This window comes from Urocitellus parryii, unplaced genomic scaffold (assembly GCF_045843805.1).
Source record: "Urocitellus parryii isolate mUroPar1 unplaced genomic scaffold, mUroPar1.hap1 Scaffold_140, whole genome shotgun sequence".
NCBI classification, from domain to species: Eukaryota; Metazoa; Chordata; class Mammalia; order Rodentia; family Sciuridae; genus Urocitellus; species Urocitellus parryii.
The window spans coordinates 41727-67014 of NW_027552002.1; the positions used below are offsets into that span (position 1 = coordinate 41727).

The following is a 25288-nucleotide window of genomic DNA, read 5'->3' on the forward strand; positions in this document are numbered from 1 at the left end:
ACATTTAATCAAAGCAGATATATTTTGGATAAGAATGCAAAGTGCAAGTGAATGTTCAGGGTAGAATATGAAGCTGTAAAGAGATAATCTTTGCTCTGGATCCTATTGGTCTATGTCCTGAGCTCAGGAAGGAGATAGGTTCACCATTTGGCTCCTAGGTCACTTTGAACATATTTGAAAGGCACATTAAGCAAGCTAGACTTATGGAATTCCCTTCTCTATACTGGTTCGTTGAGACCAGCACACTTGTAGATGAAAGAGTTCCTGTTATTTCTGAGCAGAATAGACATTTCACACTTTTGTTCTGGACCAGAATTCTCTTCTCCACATTTATTCATGTGGGTGTATGTTGGTTTGCCAAGGGAAGGTAAGTTATTGAAGCCTCTATCATAAATGTATTTGTTTATGAAATACTTTGGATTAAAGGCTTCTTTATAAATTTGACTGTATAGTTCAGTCATCCTTTAAATGGGATGAAAACAATTAACCCTCCCGTATCCTTGCCCAGTTGTTCTCATGGGCGCATGCCAGGACATGGAGGGCAGTGTTGAGGTATCTGGAGCTGTGTGCTGAGGGGGAGTGCTGATCATTGGGCTTAAGTGGGGGTAGATAGTGTCATCCATCTGGCTCAATGCATTCTTCTCCCTTGTAGAGATGCAGACACCCCATGAAGATGATTTTCCTAAAGAGAACACAAATCGTCTTAATAGAAATCTTCATGAAGAGCCTCCCCTCCTGAGTCATCATTTTAATATGAACCATCCTGAAGAGCCCAGCCACTTGAGTCAACCTGTGACTGAGGACATGGGTGTTTCAGAAGTGTCTAAGATCCCAAATACTGAGAAAGTAGACCCAGGTAAAGCTTGCCAATTTTTCTCTACAAAGCAGAGGCATTATCATAATGAAGGCTTTCAAGGACATTTGTTGCCAAAGGTACGAAATAGAGCAGAGCGTGATATAGGTACATGTGAGTTCAAAAAAAAAAAATCTCTTAAGTGAGAGAAAAGCAAGAATAAAGATGAACAGAAATCAAAAATAGGCCAGAGACTGTAACTCACTGACTAGCTTGTGTAAACCATTTACAACTAAAATATTATTCTTCAAAGGCCTTATGCTCTAAAACTGTAGTTTTCAACCAGACCAACAGCACCAGAAACTCTGGGGGTGCGACCCACAATCTGTGTTTAGCAGGCCTTCCAGGAAAGTCTGGCCTGGTACAAGTTAGCTTGAATAATCACTGTTCATAGTCTCATAAATTCTGTGTTTTTTCTCTTTTCTTCTAAATGGAATATTATATAGCTCAAGTCCTGTTTTGACTTGCTTCCTGGACATGGTAATTAAACTTTTTCAAATGCAGTCAATGGTCCAGATCTTTATACTATATACTTACAGGAAACAGTACAGAACTGCAATCCATTTTAGATTTACACTTATGAATACTTCATCATAGTGCACAGTATCCAGTGGGAGATGAGAAACAATTTTTCAAAAAAAATCCCCAATAATGGCATCAACAGAATTCTACTTTTGTGTTGCTCACTCTCATTTTATCAGTAAATTAGATGATGACTAATTGTTTTATTTTATCCATCCAGTATGGTGCTATGAAGCCGTAATTACTGTATTTTGTGTTTTTAAAGGTTCTGGTCTGTAAGCATAGCTATAAGCATTATCCTGCACCAGTGCAGGGCTTGGCAGCACTGATCTGAACCCCCCCACCATTTGCACACACAGAGTGTAGGAGAACTCATAGTAGGGGGGGGATTCAGTTAATGTGAGAAGGAATAACATATCAGTTCTCCCATTTTCCAGAAGACATTGCATCCATATATGAACACTACTGACTTCTGAACTGTCTTTAACTCCATAAGGTTCTGAAAATGAATCATGCACCATTAAGATTTGTTATTTTCATGCTCCAAAACTTTCAAGATTAGGGATAACTTGGCTTACAAAATTAAGAATGAATTATTTCCCTGGCCTTTTAGGTTCCACCACAAAATGATGTCAATGACCTTTAATAGGTAAAATCTTCCCAAATGTCATTTAATGTGTCTCAGGTGCTGAGATGCTGAGCCAATGGGGCAGACTTCACCAGCAGTCAAGTTCATAGACCAATAGTGAATGGAGGGTCTGGGGTTGTAGCTCAGTGGTAGAGCGCTTGTCTAACATATGAGGCACTGGGTTTGATTCTCAGCACTGCATACAAATAAATAAAATAAAGGTCCATCAAAAACTAAATAAGAATTAGGCAAAAGCTTAAAAATATAGTAGTGAATAGAATCTCAGGGTTGAGAAAGACCTTAGAGGCAACTGGTCCAACTTCTTAATAACTGCATGTTGGACTCCTGCTGTTTTACCAAACATACCCCAGGCTCATGTAACTCATACTGAAATTCCACCCCTACAAGCTCTCAGGTCTAACTGGAATTCTACCTCATTCACAGAGCCTCAATGCAGGTCTGTACCCAATTCCCTTTAGTCTCTCTTGGTATTACTGTGTTCTTTTTAAATAGCTGTCATCTGTCCATTCAATAAATAATTGTTGAGTATCTCTGCCAGGTGCCAGATACTGTGTTAAGCCTTGGCTCATTCCACCTGCAAATCTGCAAACCAAGATTCCCTCTCTTTCAGCTTTCCTAAAATTTTAAACACAAGTTTCACCAGCACTAAATCCATGTTTTTTGAATGTGACCCTGTCTATATATCTCTGGTTTAAAAATTTTCCTTGAGTAAACATTGTTCTGGTAGCAGTTGTATGGCCATGGAAGTAGTGGAGAGTAGACTGGAGATTGTTCATTTTATAATTGAAGGGTCTGACAGCTCTAATTAGGATTTTGAAGTTTTCTTCTCTGTGTTAATTGTCTTTAGGAGAGCCACATATTCCAGGCACTGTGACTCATATATTTAGTGAAATACTCAATGAATATTGAAACTGAAGAGAGACAATTCTTATTCTATAGCATAAAATAAAATAGCCATTTCCCCTTTCAATTTTAGAGCTACTTATAACAGAAGGTACTCCTGTTGATGCTGCTGATACAGAAAACCAACTAGAGATAAATGTGGAAGAGCCAGAAGATGCCACCCTTTTGGACAGCATACTTTTCTTGTTACATTCATTCTTGCTTTATTTGTCTAAGATGGTAAGTTTGACATAGTTTCTTCAATTAGAATGTTGATTATTTATTAGTTTTTAAGTGGCTTCTGGTCATGAAGTGAAGAACTTAAAATGTCTTTATGAAAATGACTCCTGACCCTTTGAGTAGATAGCTCCTGGAACAAAAGCCATAGGGGTGTGGCTTTAATGGCTACTTGGTTTAGCACATGAGGAAGATTTGCTGTCTACCAAGGCTGGACATTTGCACACCTGTAAAAACTTGGTTCTTCCCCTCAGAACCTTTCATTCTGGCAGGGAGATAACAGCATTCACTTGAAACACACTAAGATAATGGCAGAAAGAGAGGTATTTATTTGATGGTAGAACATTATTGTCCATAAATGCATTTATTATGGTTGGAAGGGTGATCAATAAGGTCAGAAAGTAGTTGAGATGTGTTTGAAGCACAGGCAAAGGGCAAACAGGAGTCTGACATGTGGTTTGTTGTTGATTAGACAGGCTGGGGTGGAGGACGGTGGGGGAAGCTGGCAGTCAGAAGAAATGTGTTCAGAGAAATGGAAACATGAAGAAAAGGATATTCTCGGAGGGCAGGAGAATGTGAATAGTTGGTGTTGTAAAGTGTGAAGTTGGAGGGGGATGGGCCTGTTGGAGAGGCCAGCAAATCTTAAAGGAAGTCATGAGCCAAAGTAGCATTAGACCATTAATAGTGGGGATCCTTAGAAAGTTTTAAGAATGAAAGGAATTAGGTTAGATCTGTTTCTTAGAAAGAGTCACTTAAGGCTGATCTTTCTAAAGAAAATCATGATCCAAACAAGACATTTAATCTGTCTAGAAGCTTATCTAAGCATTTTAGGACTTACCTCCCCCCCATTGGTATTTGTTGATATTGGACTTTTAGAATTTAATTATAGGAATGAGAAAGCTTTTAGAGGTTGGAGAATTTAATTATAGGAATTATAGGAATGAGAAAGCTTTTAGAGGTTGGAGAATTTAATTATAGGAATTATAGGAATGAGAAAGCTTTTAGAGGTTGGAGGGCCATTGTGACAGTAATCCTCCTCAACTGAAGTTGTTTCCTGTAGGTTGTGTTATTTCAAGGCTTGTGTAATAAATATGATGTTGTTGTTTTCCTTGTAAAATGTATAGATTTTGAAGCCAGGTAGATCTGATTTCAAATCCCAAGGTTATCATTTAGAAGTTTGGGCAAATAACTAAACTTTTGAAAAAAGTTCTCCTCATCTGAAAAATGTAGATAATGCTTACTCCAATCATAAGAATTAAATGATTTGACAAGGTAAAATGTCTGGTGAGGTGTCTGGCACTTTGAAGGGTTTTACCCCCACACACCCCCTAATTCTCATGTAGGCAGTCAGAAGGTGGTATAAAGACAATGAATACCTGGGGAGGAAAGACCACCAGGGTGGAAAAGATGTGGTGAGGAGAAACAAATCATTTTTCAGTTGGCTCCATGTTTGTTCATGATGGTGGCAGCCACCTGGGTAAGGGGTATGTACAAGCCAGGCAGTTAGAATAATGATATTTCCAGTGATTAAAGCAGTCTTCCACAGTCATAATTTGATTATCAGAATGAATCAGCATCATTTGGAAAGTTAACAGCCTCACGATATGGGAAGGATTTCTTTATTCATATTTTTAGGTATGCACAGAGCCCTCCTCTAGGTCTAGGTCAGGGGACACGAATGTGGTACAGGTATGGTCAGTGATTGTACGGTGATAGGTAAGACATAGACGTGAGTGGCAAAGAAGAGGCACAATGTTAGGAGACTGATTTGAAAGGAGATTTCAAAAAGGCATTTTGATGGCCCAGTATGTACAGGACATTGTGCGAGGACTAAAAGAGTCTTAACAGGTGTAAGGCATGATTGTGATTTTTGAAAGCCTTAAGAAAAGGACTTAACAAATATATGCAAAAATTATGAACAAGTCAATGTAAAATCTTAAACAAGTAGTATGATATCTGATAGGACTGGAGAGTAATAAGCTCTGATGTGTTTGGGAGATGTGCACCAATCAGATTCATTGATCAACGGAATCTTAGTATTATAAGAAACCTTGGAAGGCTGCTAGTCTAGTTTCTCACTCATTGCTGTAATTTTCTTTACTGTGGCCCTGACGAGTAGTTATGAGGCTGTACACCAGTATTTCCTAGCATGAGTCACTCTCTTACAAGGCTATATGTTCTTCTGTTGTCTAGTTCATCCTTGTATTGACTCCAAATTTTCCTCCACATGATTTCCTCTATAAAATTGAATTCTTTTCTACATAGAAATCCTTTAAATATTTGAAGTTATATCTTAATTTAAAAATTATTTTTAGTATTTTTATCATGGAAACTTTCAAATAAGAGCAGAGAGAATAGTAGGGGACTATAGGTAACCATAACATACTGTATATTTTAGAATACTAGAAGAAAAGATGGTAAAAGTTTTACCATAGAGAAATGATGTTTGAGGAGGTAGATATATTTAACTGATTTACACGTTACATAGTGTATACATGCATCAAAATGTCATGTTACCTACTTCAATAATTATAATATTTGTTTCTATGTACTAGTTAAAAAAATAAATTTAATTAGAAAAGCTTTAAAGAAAAGCATAGAGAATAGTATAATGAACCCACGGGCCATCACCCAACTTAACAGTAATTCCTTGATAGCCAACATCAGTGAGTTTTTTTAATTTGTTCTAATTGGTTATACATGATAGCAGAATGCATTTCGATTCATTGTATATAAATGGAACAAATCTTTTCCTAGTTGTACACAACACATGTGTAGTCCTACATGTACCTCGGGTAATGAGGTTCATCTCATTCCACCATCTTTCCTATCCCTATGCCCCCCTCACCTGTCCTGCCTCCCCTCTGCCCAGTCAAAGTTCCTCCATTCTTTCCATGCCCCTTGCCACCCACCTCACCCCCATTATGGGTCAGCATCCACTTTCAGAGAGAACATACAGCTTTTGGTTTTGGGGATTGGCTTACTTCCCTTAACCTGATATTCCCATTCACCCGCAGATGCCATATTTTTTTTTCTCTTTTAATGCTATAAGTAATATTCCATTTCATATATGTACCACAGTTTCTTTATCCATTCATCTGTTGAAGGGTTGGTTCCACAAAACTATGGAATGCTTCACAAATGTGGGTGTCATCCTTGCTCAGGGACCATGCTAATTTTTTTTGTATTGTTCCAATTTTAGTATATGTGCTGCCAAAGTAAGCACACTCTGAGTTTTAACAAATGTAGATACCCATGTAAAAACTACCATAATCAAGATATAGAACAGTTTTTTCACTAGAAAAGGGGTTTCCTTGGGATCCTTCCCAGTGAGTTCCTTCACCACCTGTTCCAGGCAACCACTGATAACTTTTTTTTTAAACTATAGATTCATTTTTCCTACAGTACTGTTTCATATATATGCCACTATAAGTGGACTCATACCTAGGAGTGCAATTGCCTCCTACGTTTAATGTATGTTTAATGTATGTTTTTATCTTATGTGATACTGTCAAGCCATGCTGAAAAATGACCACAATCATTTTATACTTCCACCAGCAATTTAGGAGACTTCCACTTGACTTCATCTTCACTAGCACTTGGGCCATTCTAGTGGGTATGTCTTTGTGAGTTTATTTCCTGATAATTAATGATATTGAGTGAACTTTTTTTTTCTTTTAAGATAGGGTCTCACTAACTTGCTTAGGCCTTTGATAAGTTGCCAGCCTCAAACTTGGGATCCTCCTGCCTCAACCTTCTGAGTTGCTGGGATTACAGACATATGCCATGCTGCCTGGATCAAATACTTCTTCATGAGCTTGTTGACCATACTGTTTTTGTATGTCAACTCTCTCTGGCTAGCTGGAATCAAGACTTCTCCCAGCTCAGTGCCAACTGTGGGATTGGTTAGCTTATAGTTGTTCTTGGCCCTCACAGGTACTGCTTAGAATGTAGCCCCAAACTGAAGACCACCTCCATGCAGATTTCTGGAACTCTTTTTCTTTGTGGCTCCCATCTTTCTGGTAGTTTTCTCTACATATTTTTGGCTGCTTAATCTCCTGGAACTATGGTCTCTCTCTCCTCAGTGAGACTGTTGTGCCCCATTTGGGTTCCCCTTCCCAAACTGAGGTCTAGAGGGTGCCTCCAGGTAGAATGCTCACCTTTGTTCTCCTGCTCTTAGGGGTGACAGTTGCATGTCCCTTGTGGCTTTCTATCTGAAAATAGCTCTTTAAAAATATATTTTGACTGGGCATGATGGCATATGCCTTAATCCTAGTGGCTCGGGAGGCTGAGACAGGAGGATCACGAGTTCAAAGCCAAAAGTGAGGTGCTAAGTAATTCAGTGAGACCCTGTCTCTAAATAAAATACAAAATGGGGCTGAGACTGGGGATGTGGCTCAGTGATCAAGTGCTCCTGAGTTCAATCCCTGGTACCCAAAAAAAATATATATATATATATGTATGTATTCCGACTTTCTGGTTGCTTTCAGTGGGAGAACAAGTTTCATATAAGTTACTGTCTATTGATTTCTCCTTTTGTTGTAACTTTTTGCAGTAATTGAAAAAAATATGTTTGTGGGACTTCTAGGATATATTGTAGTTTGGGTGAATAAATGACATCCCCCTGGTACAACAATTTAACCTGTTTTCTCTATTGCTTTTTTTTTTTTTTTTTTGTGGTGCTGGGGATTGAACCTCGGGCTCCATGCATTCTAGGCAAGTGCTGAGCTAACAACCTCAGCCTCTCTCTGTTGCTTTATATTTCTTGGAAATTCTGTTTCTTATGAAAACTTAATAGGAAATATTGCATTGACATCTGCATGTCCTCTCCTTTGATGTTGACTACTAGTCAACAGTGACCTTGGTGAGATTTGCTAATATATTACAGGTTGCAAAATAGCAATGGTCTGAGTTGCTGGGATTTTTCTTTCTTCATTTAAAGGCTGGGATGCCTATACAAATAAAAATTTATGATTGATTATTCTTTCTTTTTTTTTTTTGGTACTGGGGATTAAACTCAAGGGCACTTGGCTAGTGAGCCATATCCCCAGCCCTATTTTGTATTTTATTTATATACAGGGTCTCACTGAGTTGCTTAGCAATTTGCTTTTGCTGAGGCTGACTTTGAACTTGCTATCTTCCCTCCTCAGCCTCCCCATCTACTGGGATTACAAGTGTGTGCCACGGCGCCTGTCTACGATTGATTATTCTTTACACAGATATTCGGTTTGTATAGTTAAGGCAGGAGATAAACATTTGACTCCTTTTCTTCATTTAAACACTTTTCAGAATAGTAAGGTATTATTCTAGCATTATCAAATGATACCCAAAGGGGCTTTTGAAATCTTTTTAATTTTTATTTGAGTCAATATGATGTCATACATTTAAAAATATTTGGTGTGTTTAATCCAGTTAGGAATAGTAATTGTTCTTACCTGATGCTCAATTTCTTCCCCTTTTGCCTTGTAGAAGCCTCCTTATCTTGGCTCCTGGGACCCTTTGCCACCACCTAGTGGACATTGTTACCTATTTCCCTTGCTTTTGAACTATGAGATGTTCCAAGTTCATCTTAAACATTCCCTGTCCAGACCTTGAAGGAACTATTTCTCTAAAAGAACTTTGGTTCCTTTCAATAGGAAATGATATTTAGAGGCTACATTCCAAGTACTAGGATTGCTTATTGCTCAAATTGACTGTCATTTGTAGGCCTTTTTAGTGAACAAAGCTCAGAAATATGTCGGGATTTTTCATCATGTCATTTAGATAATTCCCATGAAACTTCAGGATGCTAGAGAGATTTTACTTCACTTCATCTATCTTAGATTTGTGTTTTCTTTCTCTGATGTTGGAGTTCCAGTTTTCAATGACATCAATATAATTGTTTACAGTCTTGTGCCACTTAATGACATTTTGGTCATTAGTGCATAATAATGGAGCTAAAAAATTCTTGTCACCTCGTATTTTTAATATCTTTTTTGTGTTTTGATATGTTTAGATATATAAACATTTCCAATGTTACAATTGTCTACATAATTCAGTATAATATCTTATAGGTTTTTATCCCCAAAGCGATGATATACCATATATGAATACCTACGTGTGGAAATGGCTATATTTTCTACGTGTGGAAATGGCTATATTTTCTAGGTTTGTATAAGTATACCTAATGATGTTTACACACTGAAATTGCCTAAGATGTGTTTCTCAGAATTTATTCCCATCATTAAGCAACACACGACTATATTTATGTTATTTAAAATACTTTCAGGAATGTATTACTGAAATGAAATGAAATTCTCTTGTCTTTAAGGTATATCCCACTAAGGTATATTTGAAATAATTCATTTCTGTGGTTTGTCACCAACATGATATCACAGGTTGTTTCATTTTTGCTTTCAATATTTAGGTGTTACTTTTTAAAGATTTTTTTTTTGTTTATTTTACACTTATTTAAATATTTAGAAGAGCTAAAGTTAATTTGTAAAAATAAGTTGTTTCTGTTTTCTGGTACTGGTGATTGAACCCAGGGCTCCTATCCACTGAGCCACATACCTTGCCTCTTTATTTTTTATTTAGAGATAGTTCTCACTAAGTTGCGTAGGGACTTGCTAAGTTGCTGAGGCTAGCTTTGAACTTGTGATTCTCCTGCCTGATTTTGAAAGAACTCTAGCTTTTGTCCCAGTTCTGTCTACCCTGATGTTACTCTCTTTTATAGTTAACTTTTAAAATTTATTTCATTATGTATTCTGCTATTAAAAAATAAGCAAATGAGAAAAAGGGATATGTAGCTCAGTGGTAGAGCACTTGCCTACCATACATGAGGCCATGTGTTCAATCCCCAGCACCATAAAAAAAAAAGCAAATGATTTTTACATCTAGCTATGATAGCTTTATATAGGTACTGGCTTCACCTTCCCAACTGAAACAACTAAATAAATATGAAAAAAAAAACCCACAAACAGATAAAATTTGAAGATCCAGTAACATTGAAGATCAAGCAACAAGAATGATTCTGGAAACATAAGGAACAAATGCTGTGAGCTGTTTAGTTGCCCCAGCTTTTACTATGCTAAGAGATTCCCAAGCCATGACAAAGAAGGGGAAGTCAGGCAGAACCAGAGGATACCATGAATTGAGAGATGGTGCTGAGATTCCAGGAAAACGAAAGTGACTAGAATTCACAGGGTGGAGTAACAAAAGAAGGTTGCTACATTGAGAGACAATTCTGGAAATTTGTGAAAGGCTCCCTGAGTGTTCAGCAGGGTATTGATCAGCACATAAGTGTGATGAAACTGCTTAGCAAGTCAGAGAAACAATCTTAAGTGATTAGAAGGAACAGGTCCTAACACAGGGACCAGAATAGCACCTGAAAAAAACTATCTAAGGAAGTTGGGTAGAATAATCAGAAGGGTGTTACCTCGGACTGACTGTTATAATTTATGTCATACCTAACAAATATTCAGACCCAAGAGACTCAAATTGTTTCCAGTAATTTAACTGTATACAAAATATTAAGAAAAGTAATTCGTAATGTATGGCATCGAATCAAAGCTTACCAGGCATGCAAAGAAGCAAGAAAAATACAATCCACAATGATGAGGAGAAGAATCATCCAATCAAAGCCAACTGAGAACTGGCGGAGATGTTAGAATGAGGTAATGGCATTTTTTTAAAGTTATGACTATTATATTTCGTGTGTTAAAAAGGTAAAAAGAGATATAGAAGATATATTTTAAGAAAATCAGACTTCTAGAGTTGAAAATATATGATAAATACAGTGGATGAGATTAATGCCAGAATAAGCATTGCAATGAAATTGTTAGTGAACTTGAAGACAAAGCAAGAGAAGTACCCCGAATGAAACACAGAATATAGTGGAGTGATACCTTTAATATATTTGAAGAGCAATAATGTTGGCCGATAATATCGTGCCCAGTGAAATATCTTTCTAAAATGAAGACTTGTACTGACATACAAGCTGAAAGACAGCAGATGGAAATAATGGAATAAAGGAGTAAAGAAAATGGTTACTGTGTGCATAAATGTTTAAAATAATTTTTCTTATTTGAACATTTTAAAAAGTCATTGACTGTTTAAAGACAAATATCAGTGTAGTATGGGACTTAGAAAACATGTAAAGTAAAATACATGACAACAGTATAAATCTCAGAAGGGTAGTAATTATTTTAACGTTCTTATTGAATATGTGAAGTAATATAGTATCATCTGAAGGTAGATTGTGACAAATTAAAGATGTATATTCTAAACTCTGAAGCACTAAGATTAGAAAACAGAGTTATAGCCAATAGAGGAATAATAAGCCAATAGAGAAATCACTAAAACATACCGATAGTGGTATTTCTGCAAAAGAAGACAGAAAGAAAGAAAAGAAAAAGAACAAAGAACAGAAGGAACAAATAGAAGATTATATTAAGATTACACCTATGTACAGCAGTAATCCGGGGACAGGTGAGCGTCTTTCCTTCTGGAGTCCTTTCATTTGGACTCTTCCGCTTGGCTCTCCTTGTGCTGTCCCCCGCTGGGCTCCGCAGTTGGTTCTTTCCGCTCCCAGCCCCACCCCTCAGCATCCTCCATCTGCTCACTGCACTCCGCCCAGTGGCTTCCTCTGATGACGCGTTTTACATGCTTTGGGCAAAAAGCGCCTGCGGTGGAGGAAGGCAAAGTTCACTCCCAGTACGCGCCCCCTGTGCTGGAGGAAAACAGTGAAAGACAGGGTCCTGTGCTGTTCTGCAGGGAAGCATCACTTCCGCTCAGCTGTCCCTACACCATGGACTCACAGTACCTGCCACTGTGCTTCCCCGGGGGACCCGGAGCTCCTGGGACCCCTGTTGATGCTCTACGCAGCCCTCATAGCCAAGCTACTGGAGGTGATGGTCCCATTCCCAGGGAGGGACCCCAGCTCTGGCAGGCGGCGGGTGGCTGAGTTCTGGCGGAGTGGGTGCACTGACTGTCGCTGCGACGGAGAAATGGAGTGTGTCAGGCCCAAGGCAGGCAGGACGTGACTGTATTGTTAAGCGAGGCCAGTAAGAGTGGACTTGAGCTTTCCCCACTTGCACTTTTTTTTTTTTTTTGACGGAATAGAGGTGACAACCTCATGGTATGTTCCGAAATGCAGCCAACAATCCAAACAGCTAACGTTACTACAGGTTTTTTCCCTAGGGAGACTGCTGGGGAATTGGGCCCAAATGACAGTTATCTGGTATTACCTGTAGAGGGCGGTGAAAACGGAAGAGTAGGCAGGTGTTTACTACACTGCCTTTGAGCAACCATTTAAAATTAGGCTTTGAATTTTATAGAAGGATGTTAAATTCAGAGAAGTTTATCTAAGCCAGTTTTCAAGAGTTGTCTGAAATTACATGTCACTTATCTGTTTATATAAGAGTGGAATGGAAGTAAGATTTAAAATCTTATACATATATCATCATTGTTTTTATTTGTTGCCATAAAATTAATTAGTTCTTTCATATATTTAAGTTTTTGTCTTAAATGAATTTTTTAAATTCTAAAAACCAGGTTATCAGAGAAAAGAATGATCCAGAGGGATTCTAGCCAGGTGTTAGACAATGTGATGATATAGGGCCTGTTACAAACTGGAAATGTATGCTCAATTTAAAGTATTTAGATTCGGGCTGGGGTTGTGGTTCAGTGGTAGAGCGCTTGCCTAGCATACATGAGGCACTGGGTTCGATCCTCAGCACCATATAAAAACAAAACAATGTGTCCACCCTAAAACTAAAGATACATAAATAAATATTTTTTTAAAAGTATTTAGATTCATTATACTTGAAAACACTGCAAGAGAACAAAAAATATGAGACTGCCAGTATCCTCTCTCTTGAAGAAGCTATTGGAAAATATTGAGGAGGTGGTTTTCTGATGAGGAGGTTGGTTTAGAATTGCCATGATTCTTTGTGACTGTTTTGTTATAAATTTAAGGTTTCCCATTTTTTCTAATTTGTGTGTTTCAGCTGTTTACTACATTGCCTGATGATACTCAACCTGGGCCTGATTTTTATGGACTACCATGGAAGCCTGTAGTTTTCACTGTTTTCTTTGGGATTGTATCCTTTCTCATTTTCTTTTGGAGAACTGTTGTTGTTGTGAGTAAATTGACTTACTTATACCTTAGCACATAAGCACAAGGATTATTTTATATAGTCACTGCCCCCCCCCTTTTTTTTTTCTTTTTCAGTTGCTAAAACACAAATTAGTGGTTTAAGTCAAACTAACCTTATAAAATAATTTAGTGTGGGTGCAGTTGGTAGAACTGGTAATTCTTACAGCCATCCTAACCAGTAGTTTCATATGTATCAGAAGTCTTAAAAGTGGGATAAAAGATGGGATAGGTTAGATAAATATCCTTTTATGTAGCATATATATCTAGTAGTCTATCTTAAAGAAATAACTATGCTTTGAAGATTTTGGTAATGTTTTTCAATGGAACAGTGTATTAGATTGAAGACTTAGCACAACATAATTTATTTAGGGGTTATTGTATGTTTGATTAATGGAATAGTAGGCAGATTTATTTATTTCAAAGCTTTGAGGTACAGAAAATGCTCACAATTAAATGTGAAGTGGGGAAAAAAGCAGAAACTAAGATTTAAATGTTGATGAACTGTATGTTAATATAAACACATATAAACAGGGGGAAATGCTGCAAAGAAATATAGTAAAATGAGAAAAAGGAGATGAGATAATTTTTCCAGTCTTTTATATAAATTTTCCCAGATTTTATGATTTGATCATATGTTCAGAAAATACCTTTTTATTTGGAAGTATAGATTATGTGTTGTCCAAAAATCCATTAAATGTTTTGTTCATTAAGTTTTTTTTTTTCCTGAGCAGAATTAGTCTATGTCTGTGTATGTGTGTACATATATGTATAAGTGTGTGTGTGTGTGTGTATAGGCTTATACATACTTATGTTTGTACTGTAGGTTATTCTGTTTCATAGTTATTTAACATAATTGGAAGAAAATTATTTTAGGTAAATGGACTTTGCATATGAAAATCCTAACATTTAAAGAGGCCAAAAGCATTGGATACAAATCTTTTCAAATCTGAGTGTTCTTTTTCTGATTTCTTAATTATTTCAGACATATCGTTGTTAAGATAAGTTTCCTCTCCTTGTACAATTGAGAGTAAAATCTCTTAAAAAGTATTCCCTTCTTAAATAGAAGAATCGTTTGCCTGGATTCCTGTGAGGAATTTTCTAATCTCATTGAACTTTGTCTCAGCTAAAAGGAAAAAGGAAATAGAAGGATAAAGAGAAGGGAAAAACATGAAACCATTTTATATTTCTCTCTCTTGTTTCTTTCATTTCAAGAACTGCGGTACCTGTTTCTCTTTTCACTAGGTTATGTGGGATCTGGTTCCTAACTTGTTGCTCCTCAGTTTCAGCATTTGACTTTGGAACTTTAGTCCCTACCTTAGATGACTGCTTTTATGCTACTTCCCATTTTCCTCTGTTGTCATTTTGAGTAAAAGGTTAGCAAGGCTATGACATTAAAGAAATGTTCATTTATTTCTGTGTTGGAGTTTTCTGAATGCAATTTCCTATTACGAAGATCCCATGGATGATCCATGGACACATCTGAGTATCCCATCACCATTAATAACATAAGTTTGAAAGGACAAGTAATATGCTAAGTTACAAAGAAATTTAGTGATGTTTTAAAAAAAATTTTGCTTAGGTTTTATTATCAGGCAGTTTATTGCTGTCTTTTGGAAATGATTGTTTTTGTCCTTTCCAGAATATGTTAATTGTCATTTCTCTTGTTGCTTGTGCATTTTCTTCTAGCAGTCTTCCCTTTCAGATTTCTTGCTATATATTTAGTGGTTTGCAGAAATAAGATGATGTAGCCTCTTAGTTTCTAAATTCAGCCAATAGCCAAATTTAAATTGGAGTTCTAAGATGTTTTCTGGTGAGTGAAAGTGGCATATCTTAGTACAAAGATTATGCCTTTAATATTGTTTCCTCAGATTCCTTTTGAATAGTCATTGTTTCTAGACTTTATCCTGGTTATTTAGAATTGTCAAGTAAATGATTTTGAAGACACACACACACACACACACACATATACACACACACATCTTTACTGTGAAATAAGGTACATATCTTAGTGTTTTTATGTCAGAGGCTATTTATGAAATCTCACTACCAATTAAATTTAAAAGGCTTGTTAACTTGTTAACTTTCCTTATTTTTAATCCTATAAATTATTATCCTGAACCAGAATGTTATTAAATTCTCACTTGGTTATGATTCTGACTGTTGTTTTAGGAACGCTGTTTCTATTGAGCATATGTTTGACATCAAATTTAATCTTTTTTCTCTCTTCTAGGTAAAAGATAGAGAATATCAAGGTAAATTTTTAGGTTTCTTAAACTTGTAATAACCCTTTGTATTGGTGTTTGTTGTGTGTTTTATGTATGTTAGAAATAGATACAGTGACTTTTAATGTCTATTATCTTTTTTACCTCCTGAAAATTTTACTATTCCTAGGTTGCTAGCATGGATAATAGAGTAGATGATGATGGTTCCAACTCTGAGATAGGAGATAAAGAGGAGGAACAAATTGTGGATAGGGAGATGATGATAAGTTTTAATTTGGGGCAGATTAACTTTGAATATTGATGTAATGCAGATGTATTACATTTGAAGAGTATTTCTATGCTAATTATTTAATCATGCATTAAGTAATTGAGTAGATAATTTAAAGAATGGTAATGTGAATCAGTATGTTTTCATTTCTGTTTTTCTTTGCAAAGAATGGAATGATTCCATTTTCTGAAAAGAAAGTGTTTTGAGAAGGGAGGAATATCAAGCTACAACACTTTACTGTATTTCCCATCTGTGAAATAAGCTTAAATTGAAATATCATTTTGGATGGGAGGGGTACCTGTGATTGAACTCTGGGGCACTCTACTGAGCCACATCCCCAACCCCCTATATTTAGAGACCAAGTCTCACTTAGTTGCTTAGTGTCTCGCTCTTGCTGAGGCTGGCTTTGAACTTGGGATCCTTCTAGCTCAGCCTCCTGAGCCACTGGGATTACAGGTGTGTACCACTGCACCCAGCAAAATATCATTGTTCTTATATTTTTCTTAAATTTTAATAATTTTTATACTCTTATTGCTAATAAGCATAGATTTCTTTTTAAAAGCATAATAGTTATGCTAAGAAGTATTTCCTCATAGTACCATATAACATGTCTTTGCTTTTAGTAGATTGAGTAATTGAATTTCATTTAGTGATTGTAATAATCTTGTGTATTTCCCCCTTTTAGTCATTGAACAGCAAATTTCCAAAAAGATGAACAATTTCATGAAAGAAAATGAAGAACTAATGCAGAAATTGTCAAATTATGAACAGAAGGTATAATATTTTTTTTGTTTCTTTCTCCCTTGGTTCTAGCATGAATCATTTCTACCTGTTTTAATTTTAAAATCGTATTTTAAAATTTTTGTTTCATTATTTCCTACAAATCATCCAAATTCTAAACAGTCATATGTATTAAGTACTGCTTTCTTCTGGAAAGGGTCACTTGTCTGGAAGTAACTTGTATAGTAGCACTATAATTTGTGTATCTTAATTCTGAATGCTTTATTTACATAGATGAAGGAATCAAAGAAACAGGTCCAAGAGACCATGAAAAAAAATATGATTCTTTCTGATGAAGCAACTAAATATAAGGTAAAAATCCCTTCTTTGGGGGGAATTACATTCTAAACTCAAAAGTAAATGTAATGAGTGAGTAATATTGACACCTTTTTTTTCAGGATAAAGTGAAGCTTCTTGAAAAAGATAAAGAACTTCTGGATGAGAAAGCTAAAAGTCTTCTTGTTACGTTAGCATCTGAGAGAGAACAGAATGCTAAGAATCAGGACTTGGTACGAGTTTCGCTGCTAAGTGTTACTGCAATTTGGCTTTTGAAATATTTTGTTAAATTGGTTAAGTTGAACTTAGTCCAGCTGTTAACTAAAGTAAGATTCGGAGTCAAGGAAGTCGAACCCACTTCTGCCCATTTTGTGGAACTTTTAAGTACTGATACAACAAATTATTTTTATGGGCCTAGGAAATATTTTTATTCTCAACCTTGGATAATTTTCATATTGCTTTGCTCTGCCCTTGGAAACATGCAGAACAAGTAAAAAACTATTGTCCAGTTGAACAGTATTTGTTTACTTTTTACTTGAAAGAGTAATGAATTAATCAATTTTCTGTACTTAAAAAAAGTTTACTTACATACTTCATTTTCAATTTCTATAAGTTTCTGTAATTACATAAAAGTTGCAAAAGATAGTAGAGAGTGTGTTCTGAAATATCCTACCCCCATGTAAGCTTGATCACCCAGCTGAGGTAGTATTTATCAGATTTCTCCACTGTAAAAATTCTTTCCAATCCTTGTCATGTTGTATTCTCTGGAAGTTACCATGCACAGCCCACAGTTAAAGTATGAAGAGTTACAAGCCCAGGATGCAGCTCATGGTAGAGCACTTGCCTAGCATGCATGAGGCCCAGGATTCAATCCCAGGCATTGCAAACAAAGATTGCAGAGTTATGTCCACTTCCTTAAGGAGCAAGTATCTTTATAAATTTTTTGGAATTCTTCTGTATGTGAGATTAGTCTATTCTTCCTTAAATTTTATCACTTTTTACTTCAGATAAGAAAATTTTAAAAATGATCTTGGGAAATTTTTTTCTCTATCACTAGAAAAAAAATTACTAATTTGAACTGGTTTACTTGAAACAGTAATTAATTATAGTTAATTTTCTATGCTTTAAAACATTTTATTTACTTATTGCATTATGATTTTCTATACTTTGACCTTTTTTTCTGGTTATCTCACAAACAGTAAGGTTGTGGATGCCATGAAATATTTATGACTTCATTTTCCCTCATCTCTTTCAGTTCTTGATTTTTTGCTTAGTCCAAATCTGGATCCCCCTGCATTTACCTGAAATGTAATGGGATGGCTTGACAAAAATTTTGTTGTGTTTATCTTTTTTAGTATATATATGTGCGCACACACACACACACACACATATATATATCAGTATTTCTACTGAAATCCTAATGCATATTTTGTGTTCTGTTTTCCCCTGGCAGATAATGGAAAATAAGAAATCTATAGAGAAGCTTAAAGATGTCATTTCAGTGAATAATTCTGAACTTTCAGAGGTAAAGCTGCCAACTCTTGCTATCGGATATTAATACTACATCTTAATTTGTTGCGGACCAAAAATTTGAGGTGTGCTAAAATGTGCAAAAAATGAGAACTATATGATGTCTGGTTTGGGAAAGTATAACTTTGTTTTTTCTTTGGAATTAATTCACTAACTGTAGTGTTTTGCATTAGCTTCAAATTATCCTTACTGAAACTAAGCTTCATGAAGCGAAGGTGAAGTTGGAATGCAGGAAGCTTCAGAAAGAAAATACCATGCTTAAGAAGGAGAAAGAGCAGGTAAAGAAAATTTGATGTCATACATAATGTAAACTAGAGAAGTGAATATCATTATCTTGTATCTTTCTTGGATCTGTTTCTGAGGTAAGGAATATTCATGTAGGACCTTTTCTAGATATGCAAAGTTTAAACAATGCTCCCCAAATTGAGTGCATATATATGTTCTCCATCTGTTTTGGATTTTTGGATTATTGCTTTTCTTATCAAATATCAATCAGTTATTAACTTGCATAGCCTCAAAGAAACTTTTTAAACCAGAAAATTAAGTATTTTATGATCCTGTTTTGAGTAGTTACTGATTCACCGGCAAAGGGAAGATTACATGATAAGGAATCTAAATTTAGGAGACAGTCGTATGTGCCCAGCCATTCCTGCTGGAGGTAAATTATTTGAATTGACAGCAATTTTCTGGGGAATGCAATAAAACAGGGTCAACTTCCTGATAGCTCTGATGTTCTTACTGCAGCTGTGAGAGTTGGGGCCACTCTGCCCTCTTCCTTAACCAAGGTCTCAAATCCCTCGATTGACGGAGTCCACCGAGGAGTATGGCTCTCTATTTCTTTGTCTAAGTCTTGTAGTCCTAATGTATCCAGTGCAGAAACCCCTACCTAACCCATATGAATTCATGTGTTTTGACTTTTCAGTTGCAGCAGGAAGTCAAAGACTGGAGTACATCACATGCTGAGCTCAGTGAACAAATCAAATCATTTGAGAAGTCCCAGAAAGATTTACAAGTAGCTCTTAGTTACAAAGATGATACTAATAAAGTAAGTTTATACTCCAAATACATGTTTCATCTCATGAATTCTCCTGAAATCTTCTGAATTAAAATCGAGAGTCTTCCAACCTTTTGCTTCTTTTCTAGGCTTTGACTAATTACATCACACAGTTGAATCGGTTACAATGTGAATCTGAATCTGAGGATCAAAGTACAGATGAGTCAGATGAATTAACCAATGGAGAGGTAGCAGGTGAGATCAGTCTCAGGGAAGTTGAATCCTTTTTTGCTTTCCTGTCTTTAATTAAGTATACAGATGCCACTTTTCAGCTGGCTGAATTTCTTCTTAAGCTTCAGGGTTGTAGACACATCACTGGATCTATAGATATGTCTGTTGCATTGGCAGAGGTGGGTTGCTGGGGTATAATGTACCAATAGGCATGTGAAGAACACTGACTTTTTCTATCCCATTGAAAACTAGTAAGTACACTGCAGCTACAATAGTCACATCCTATACCTCTAAGTATTGAACATTGTACAGTAAGAGAAATTTATTTCTTAACTTATGCAGATGATACTTGATTTTGATACTCATCATCTCTATGGCTCTGTGGTTTTAAGGTCCACAGGCAGTCTTAAGAGTCCGGAGGCAGTTGGAACCATAAACTAAGGCTGTGAGAACAGAGGCTAGAGACTATCAGAAAGCTAGAGAGGGAGTGTAACAGTGTTTACTGATGAGGAAAATATTTCCAAATGTTTTCTCCCAAGTTGGATATTGCTTACATAGCAAGTATTTCAAACCACACCTGGTAGTAGATTCAGGGAGAAAATGTAGGATTGAATCTTTCTAAACAAGACACTTACTTACTTGCCCAGGTGAAGATAGATCTGAGAGAGAAGAAAAGCTTTTATCTTACAAGAATAGCAGAGATAACATTTTAGTTGTGCAAACTAGAAATTCACCTTTTTTTGTTTTTAAGACAGACATAGTACTTCTATTTATTTTTATGCTGAAGATCAAACTCAGTGCCTCACACATGCTAGGTGAGCACTCTACCACTGAGCCACAACCCCAACCTGAAATTCACCTCTCTTTTTTTTTTTAATCTAAGCTTGCAATTCTCTTAAAAGTCATTAGTCTAATCAGTTTAATTATTTAATTGATTTTTTTTTCTTCCGGTGTTTGAACACGATCATTCTTTAGTTTGGGGAAGTTAGGAGAATATAGAGTTAAAAGTAAGGAAAGAAAAAGCTAAAGTCTTTTGTTTTTTAGGTGATCGGAACGAGAAGATCAAAGATCAAATTAAGCAGATGATGGATGTCTCTCGGGTATAGTTCTTTGTAAGAGTCCCATAGTGCCTGTGAATTCTTCCTGTGCCTCACTTTTAAGAATACCTCTCTTTTCTGCAATTTTTAGACACAAACTACAATATCAGTAGTTGAAGAGGATCTAAAACTTTTACAACTTGAGCTAAGAGCCTCGAAGTCCACAAAATGTAATCTAGAAGGTGGGTTCTTCTTGAGAAGAAATTACCATGTTGGAAAGACTTAAAATTTTATTAGAAAGATAAAGAATGGCTTCTTGCTTTCATGCTTCTTACTTTTCTTGGCACTACTCCCTCAAACAAGTTCTTAAGTCCTTGTACACATATAGAGATAAGCTGTTTTATCCTTTACAGACCAAATAAAGAAATTAGAAAGTGACTGCAATTCACTACGGTCTTCTAAAGTTGGACTGGAAGAGGAATGCAAAACTCTTAGGCAGAAAGTGGAGATTTTAAATGAACTCTACCAGCAAAATGAGGTGGCATTACAAAAGTAAGATTTTCATTGTTTGTTATTGTTATCACTGTGTGAACTAACAGATAATTTTATCTTTTCTTAAGATTATTTACAATTTCTTCTAGTTGTAATAAGTAGAGATTTGTCTTTTTTCCTTTGTGTTTTGTTTCCTATAAGTTGCATTTTTCTTTCCATCGTCAGTCTTAAGAGTCCTGAGGTAGTTGGAACCATAAACTAAGGCTGTGAGGACATCGTAATCAATTGTCAAATTCATATGAAGGCAGGAAGTGGTAAACTGGTATTAACAGTCACTGATGTGGAAATACCTCTCAAAGATCTAGACCCTTTCTATGATCACACTATTTATTTTAATTACCTTTCATTGTGATCAGTTATGTAATTCTAATGTTTTGAACTTGTATCTCTAACTCTGGACCTTTAAAAATATTGAGTGATTTGGAATGACATGTTTTAGTAGAATAAAAACTTCAAAAAGGAATAATATTTACTTATTGATGGTACAAGTTTTGGACTTGAATATCTCAGATGATCACACTAAAAATTGAACTGTGGCAAGGACCTTAGGAGTTATGATTACAGAAGTACTTGTTTGTAGTATATATTTATATATTAATCTTCTCAGTGTGGAGCTAGTTATTTTTTGAAAGTTCATTTGAAGTTTTTAATCCACAAAAATACTTGAATTCTCTAAAAGTAGGTTTTTTGTGTCAGATTTTATTTATTTGCACCTGATTTTACTCTTTAGCATTTATATATATATTCTTTTATATAATATATATAATATATAATATATATAATGTATTATATATATATATATTCTTTTATATAATATATTCTTATTAATTTTCTCTATAGCCACTTGAGTGGACTTTCTAAAATATAAGTCTGTCCATGTCAATATGTGCCTGTGGTTTATGAAGAATTTGCTTTCTATTTGATGACCTGTTCTTTTTTTTCTTCCTTGTATCTTTTTAATAGTTTAAATATTTTTAATTATTTTCCTCATCCCCTGTATAAGCTTGATGTAATCCTAAATTATAATGGAATTATAATTATATAATTATAATTATAATTTTATTCATCTTCTCATAATTTAAAGGCCATGGTATATATTCTGGATTTAATAAAAACCTGACATAGATTAATAGGTTTATTATTTTCTTTTATGGGCTTTAAGTAGCTCCTGAATCTGATAACTGTTGTGGCATTGTATGTTAGTACTTCATATACTGTGAACTCCACAAGACATTCATTCAATTTATACACATATTTAAAGTTTCTGTAGTTCTGCATTCTACATTGTTGGTTTCTTATTTGAAATTATTTTCATTCTATTTGAACATTGTCCTTTAATGATAGATTTGATTATTGTATCAAAGTAGTACAAGGATAAATAGAGAATAGTATTTATCCACTAAATATTGCTACCTTTATAATCTGTATTAGGTTGACATGAACTTCATGATTAGAGTTAAAACCAGTTTCCATTTTTAAAGGATCTTTCTTTTGGCTACTGAATTTTGACTGTTACTTAGTTTTAGCAATTTAAAAATATCCAATTAATTACCATCTGTTTTAAATTTTTTCTTTAAGGAATCCATTATCATTGTTGTTTGGTCTTATCCCTCCCCTAGTTCCTGTAGTCATTTCTCTGTTTTTTTAACAGTTGTATTGGGAAGTGCCTAGGTGTAGTTTTCCCCACCCCACCCACTTTTCCTCTTGCAGTTATGTTGCTTGGGACCATTAAACATTTCTTGAATTTTCGAGTCTTTTTCTAAATGTTGATTTTACCTCATTCTCTCTTCTGATTATAATAATGCATATTAGAATTTGATTTCCCCTGCCTCCTACATTCTGGATTTACTTCTTCTGGATATTTTCTTCTGACCTATCTTAAAAGCGCTAGGATTTATTTTACTTCCCAAATCTGCTGCTAAAATCATTCATTGAGTTTAGGATTTTAAAAAGTTCAGGGTTTAAAATATTATTTTAGTTGTAGAGGGACATAATATTTTATTTTATTTTTATACGATTTTTTTAAGAGAGAAAGAGAGAATTTTAATATTTATTTTTTAGTTTTTGGCGGACACAACATCTTTGTTTGTATGTGGTACTGAGGATTGAACCCAGGTCCGCACGCATGCCAGGCGAGCACGCTACCGCTTGAGCCACATCCCCAGCCCAACACAATATTTTATGTATTTTATGTGGTGTTGAGGACTGATCCCAGTGCCCCACACATGTGGGGCACATGCTTCACCACTGAGCCACAACCCCAGTCCTATTTCAGTACTACAGCTCAAACCCAGGACATTGAGCCATGTGCTCTACTATTGAGCTACCTCCACAGATTCCTTGCTCTTTCTCATAAGGGACTAGTGTCTTACTGCTTTCCAAGCTATCTTTAATCTCATCATTCTGCCTCTGCCTCTTGAGTATCTTCTACTGTAGGTAGGTCACCACACCCAACCTTTTCTTGGTTTTATAGTTTCTAATCCTTTGACAAAATTCATAATCTTTTTTTTTTCCTCTTTTGTGGTGGTGGGGTTTGAACTCAGAGCCTTGTGCATGCAAGGCAGCACTCTACCTACTAAGCTATATTCCCAGCCCTGAAATTCATAATCTTGACTTTACTTTTTTGACTGTATAAAGCACAGTGATTTTAAAACATGTGCAGATAACCCCATTAGGTGGTTTCCTTTTCTGTGGTATTTTTTCTCACAGAATTTTGTCTTATGGAGTGCCTGGTCAGTTTTGATTGGCTAACATTGTTGTGATAATTATAGATGAAATTTGAGGACTAAGATGAAGTTATCTTCTTATAGAAAAGTGTTGAGGTTACTTGAGTAAGATTGTCACTTTAAACTTAGTCAGCAATTAAGATAATTCAAAAATGACTTGTCTTTTCAATGTTTCAGTATTATTCCTTTTGGATTTTTTGCCTGTTCATCACTTAAGTGTGCAGTATTTTCTAATCTAAACTCAAAGGCTAGGGCTTTTATTAAGGGTCCCTTTATTTGTAGCCCCAAACACTTGTTTTTTCCTCTAAGCCCAAGAATTGGATGAAGGCTTAGTTCAGACTCATTATATCTTTGTGTTATCTTCAATATGTGGGTAAACCTAGGAGAAAAGTACCTTAAAGTGCCAGCCTTACTTGTAATTCTGAGATTCCTTTTTCTAATGGATCTTGGCCACATCCATATATCTCCACTGCCTTTTTAGCTTGGATCCCTTCAAACACAATTTTATATTCTTATAAAGATGTTTTGATTGTTCTTAGTGCTCCTCAGACTAACTCTTTGATAATTGGAAACAAAATTCTCTCTGTCCTTCAAGATTTAGTTTTCTCCATATTCCTTCTTAAGCCAGTGGGGAAAATTATTATATTCCTTTAGGCATCATTTATACCTGAAACAGTGAACTCTTTTATTCTTTAGCATCTTACAAGGTAACTAGTATATTATAGCCACTCATAAAATACTTGCTGAAGAATTAAATGAGAAGCTATATAAGAATATATAATCCCCTTTTTCTATTTGGTATCAATAATCCTTTTTTACTATAGTTCTTCTGATTTATGGAAAATTAAGTTTCAAGTTAATTATCTTTTGAATTGGAACTATGGCTAAAGAGGGTAGTACAAGGATAGCAGAAAATAGTATTTTTTAAATCATTAAATGTGTCTACCTTTGTCTCAGTAGATGAACATCTTGAGTTTCATGATCAGAGTTAAAACTTGTCAGTAGATAATACTCTGATTGTGGGTCAGTTTGGCTTCTTTTTCTGGTTGACAGACATTATCAAAACTCAGATTGGTCTTTTTGCTTAATTACAATTCTTTTGAAATAGATATCTAAAGTGTTAAAAATGTTCTGTGGTTAATTGCATAGCTAAAAGACATATTCTAGAAGATCTTCCAAATTGAAGTAAAGTGAGTTTTTATTATCTTACACACAGGAGACTTGCCCTTGGGGCACATGTTGTTTTCACATTTATTTTATTTACTGGTAAGTAGAGAATTAAGAGGAGAAGTTAGAAAATGTAAGTGATTTGCCAGAGTTTGATTTACGAAATTGCAGGTTTGAATTTCTATTTTATGTGCCTAAGCATTTTATAGAATTGTGGGAAGTGA

General features: G+C 35.4%; 2 protein-coding genes and 1 non-coding gene across 4 annotated transcripts in view; 1 reads left to right on the forward strand and 2 right to left on the reverse strand.

The window, feature by feature from the left end:
* The window catches only part of LOC144251636 (transport and Golgi organization protein 1 homolog), a 72573-nt gene that overhangs the window by 40329 nt on the left and 6956 nt on the right, over positions 1-25288 (forward strand). For both annotated transcript variants that reach the window (XM_077794452.1, XM_077794453.1), the window contains 14 exons: positions 653-856; positions 3001-3146; positions 13133-13264; positions 15512-15533; positions 16457-16545; positions 16786-16863; positions 16950-17060; positions 18281-18352; positions 18531-18635; positions 19280-19402; positions 19501-19606; positions 20627-20682; positions 20771-20861; positions 21033-21171. In XM_077794452.1, coding sequence (XP_077650578.1) covers positions 653-856; positions 3001-3146; positions 13133-13264; positions 15512-15533; positions 16457-16545; positions 16786-16863; positions 16950-17060; positions 18281-18352; positions 18531-18635; positions 19280-19402; positions 19501-19606; positions 20627-20682; positions 20771-20861; positions 21033-21171 — 1474 coding nt within the window. The remainder of the gene's footprint in view (positions 1-652; positions 857-3000; positions 3147-13132; positions 13265-15511; positions 15534-16456; positions 16546-16785; positions 16864-16949; positions 17061-18280; positions 18353-18530; positions 18636-19279; positions 19403-19500; positions 19607-20626; positions 20683-20770; positions 20862-21032; positions 21172-25288) is intronic.
* LOC144251637 (regulatory-associated protein of mTOR-like) overlaps positions 533-25288 on the reverse strand; it is a 34746-nt gene continuing 9990 nt past the window's right edge. Inside the window, exon 3 of the mRNA XM_077794454.1 lies at positions 533-682. Coding sequence (XP_077650580.1) covers positions 616-682 — 67 coding nt within the window. The 3' untranslated portion in view covers positions 533-615. The remainder of the gene's footprint in view (positions 683-25288) is intronic.
* Positions 6263-6369, reverse strand: LOC144251640 (U6 spliceosomal RNA). The gene has a single exon (XR_013342703.1). It is a non-coding gene; the product is annotated as a U6 spliceosomal RNA (small nuclear RNA).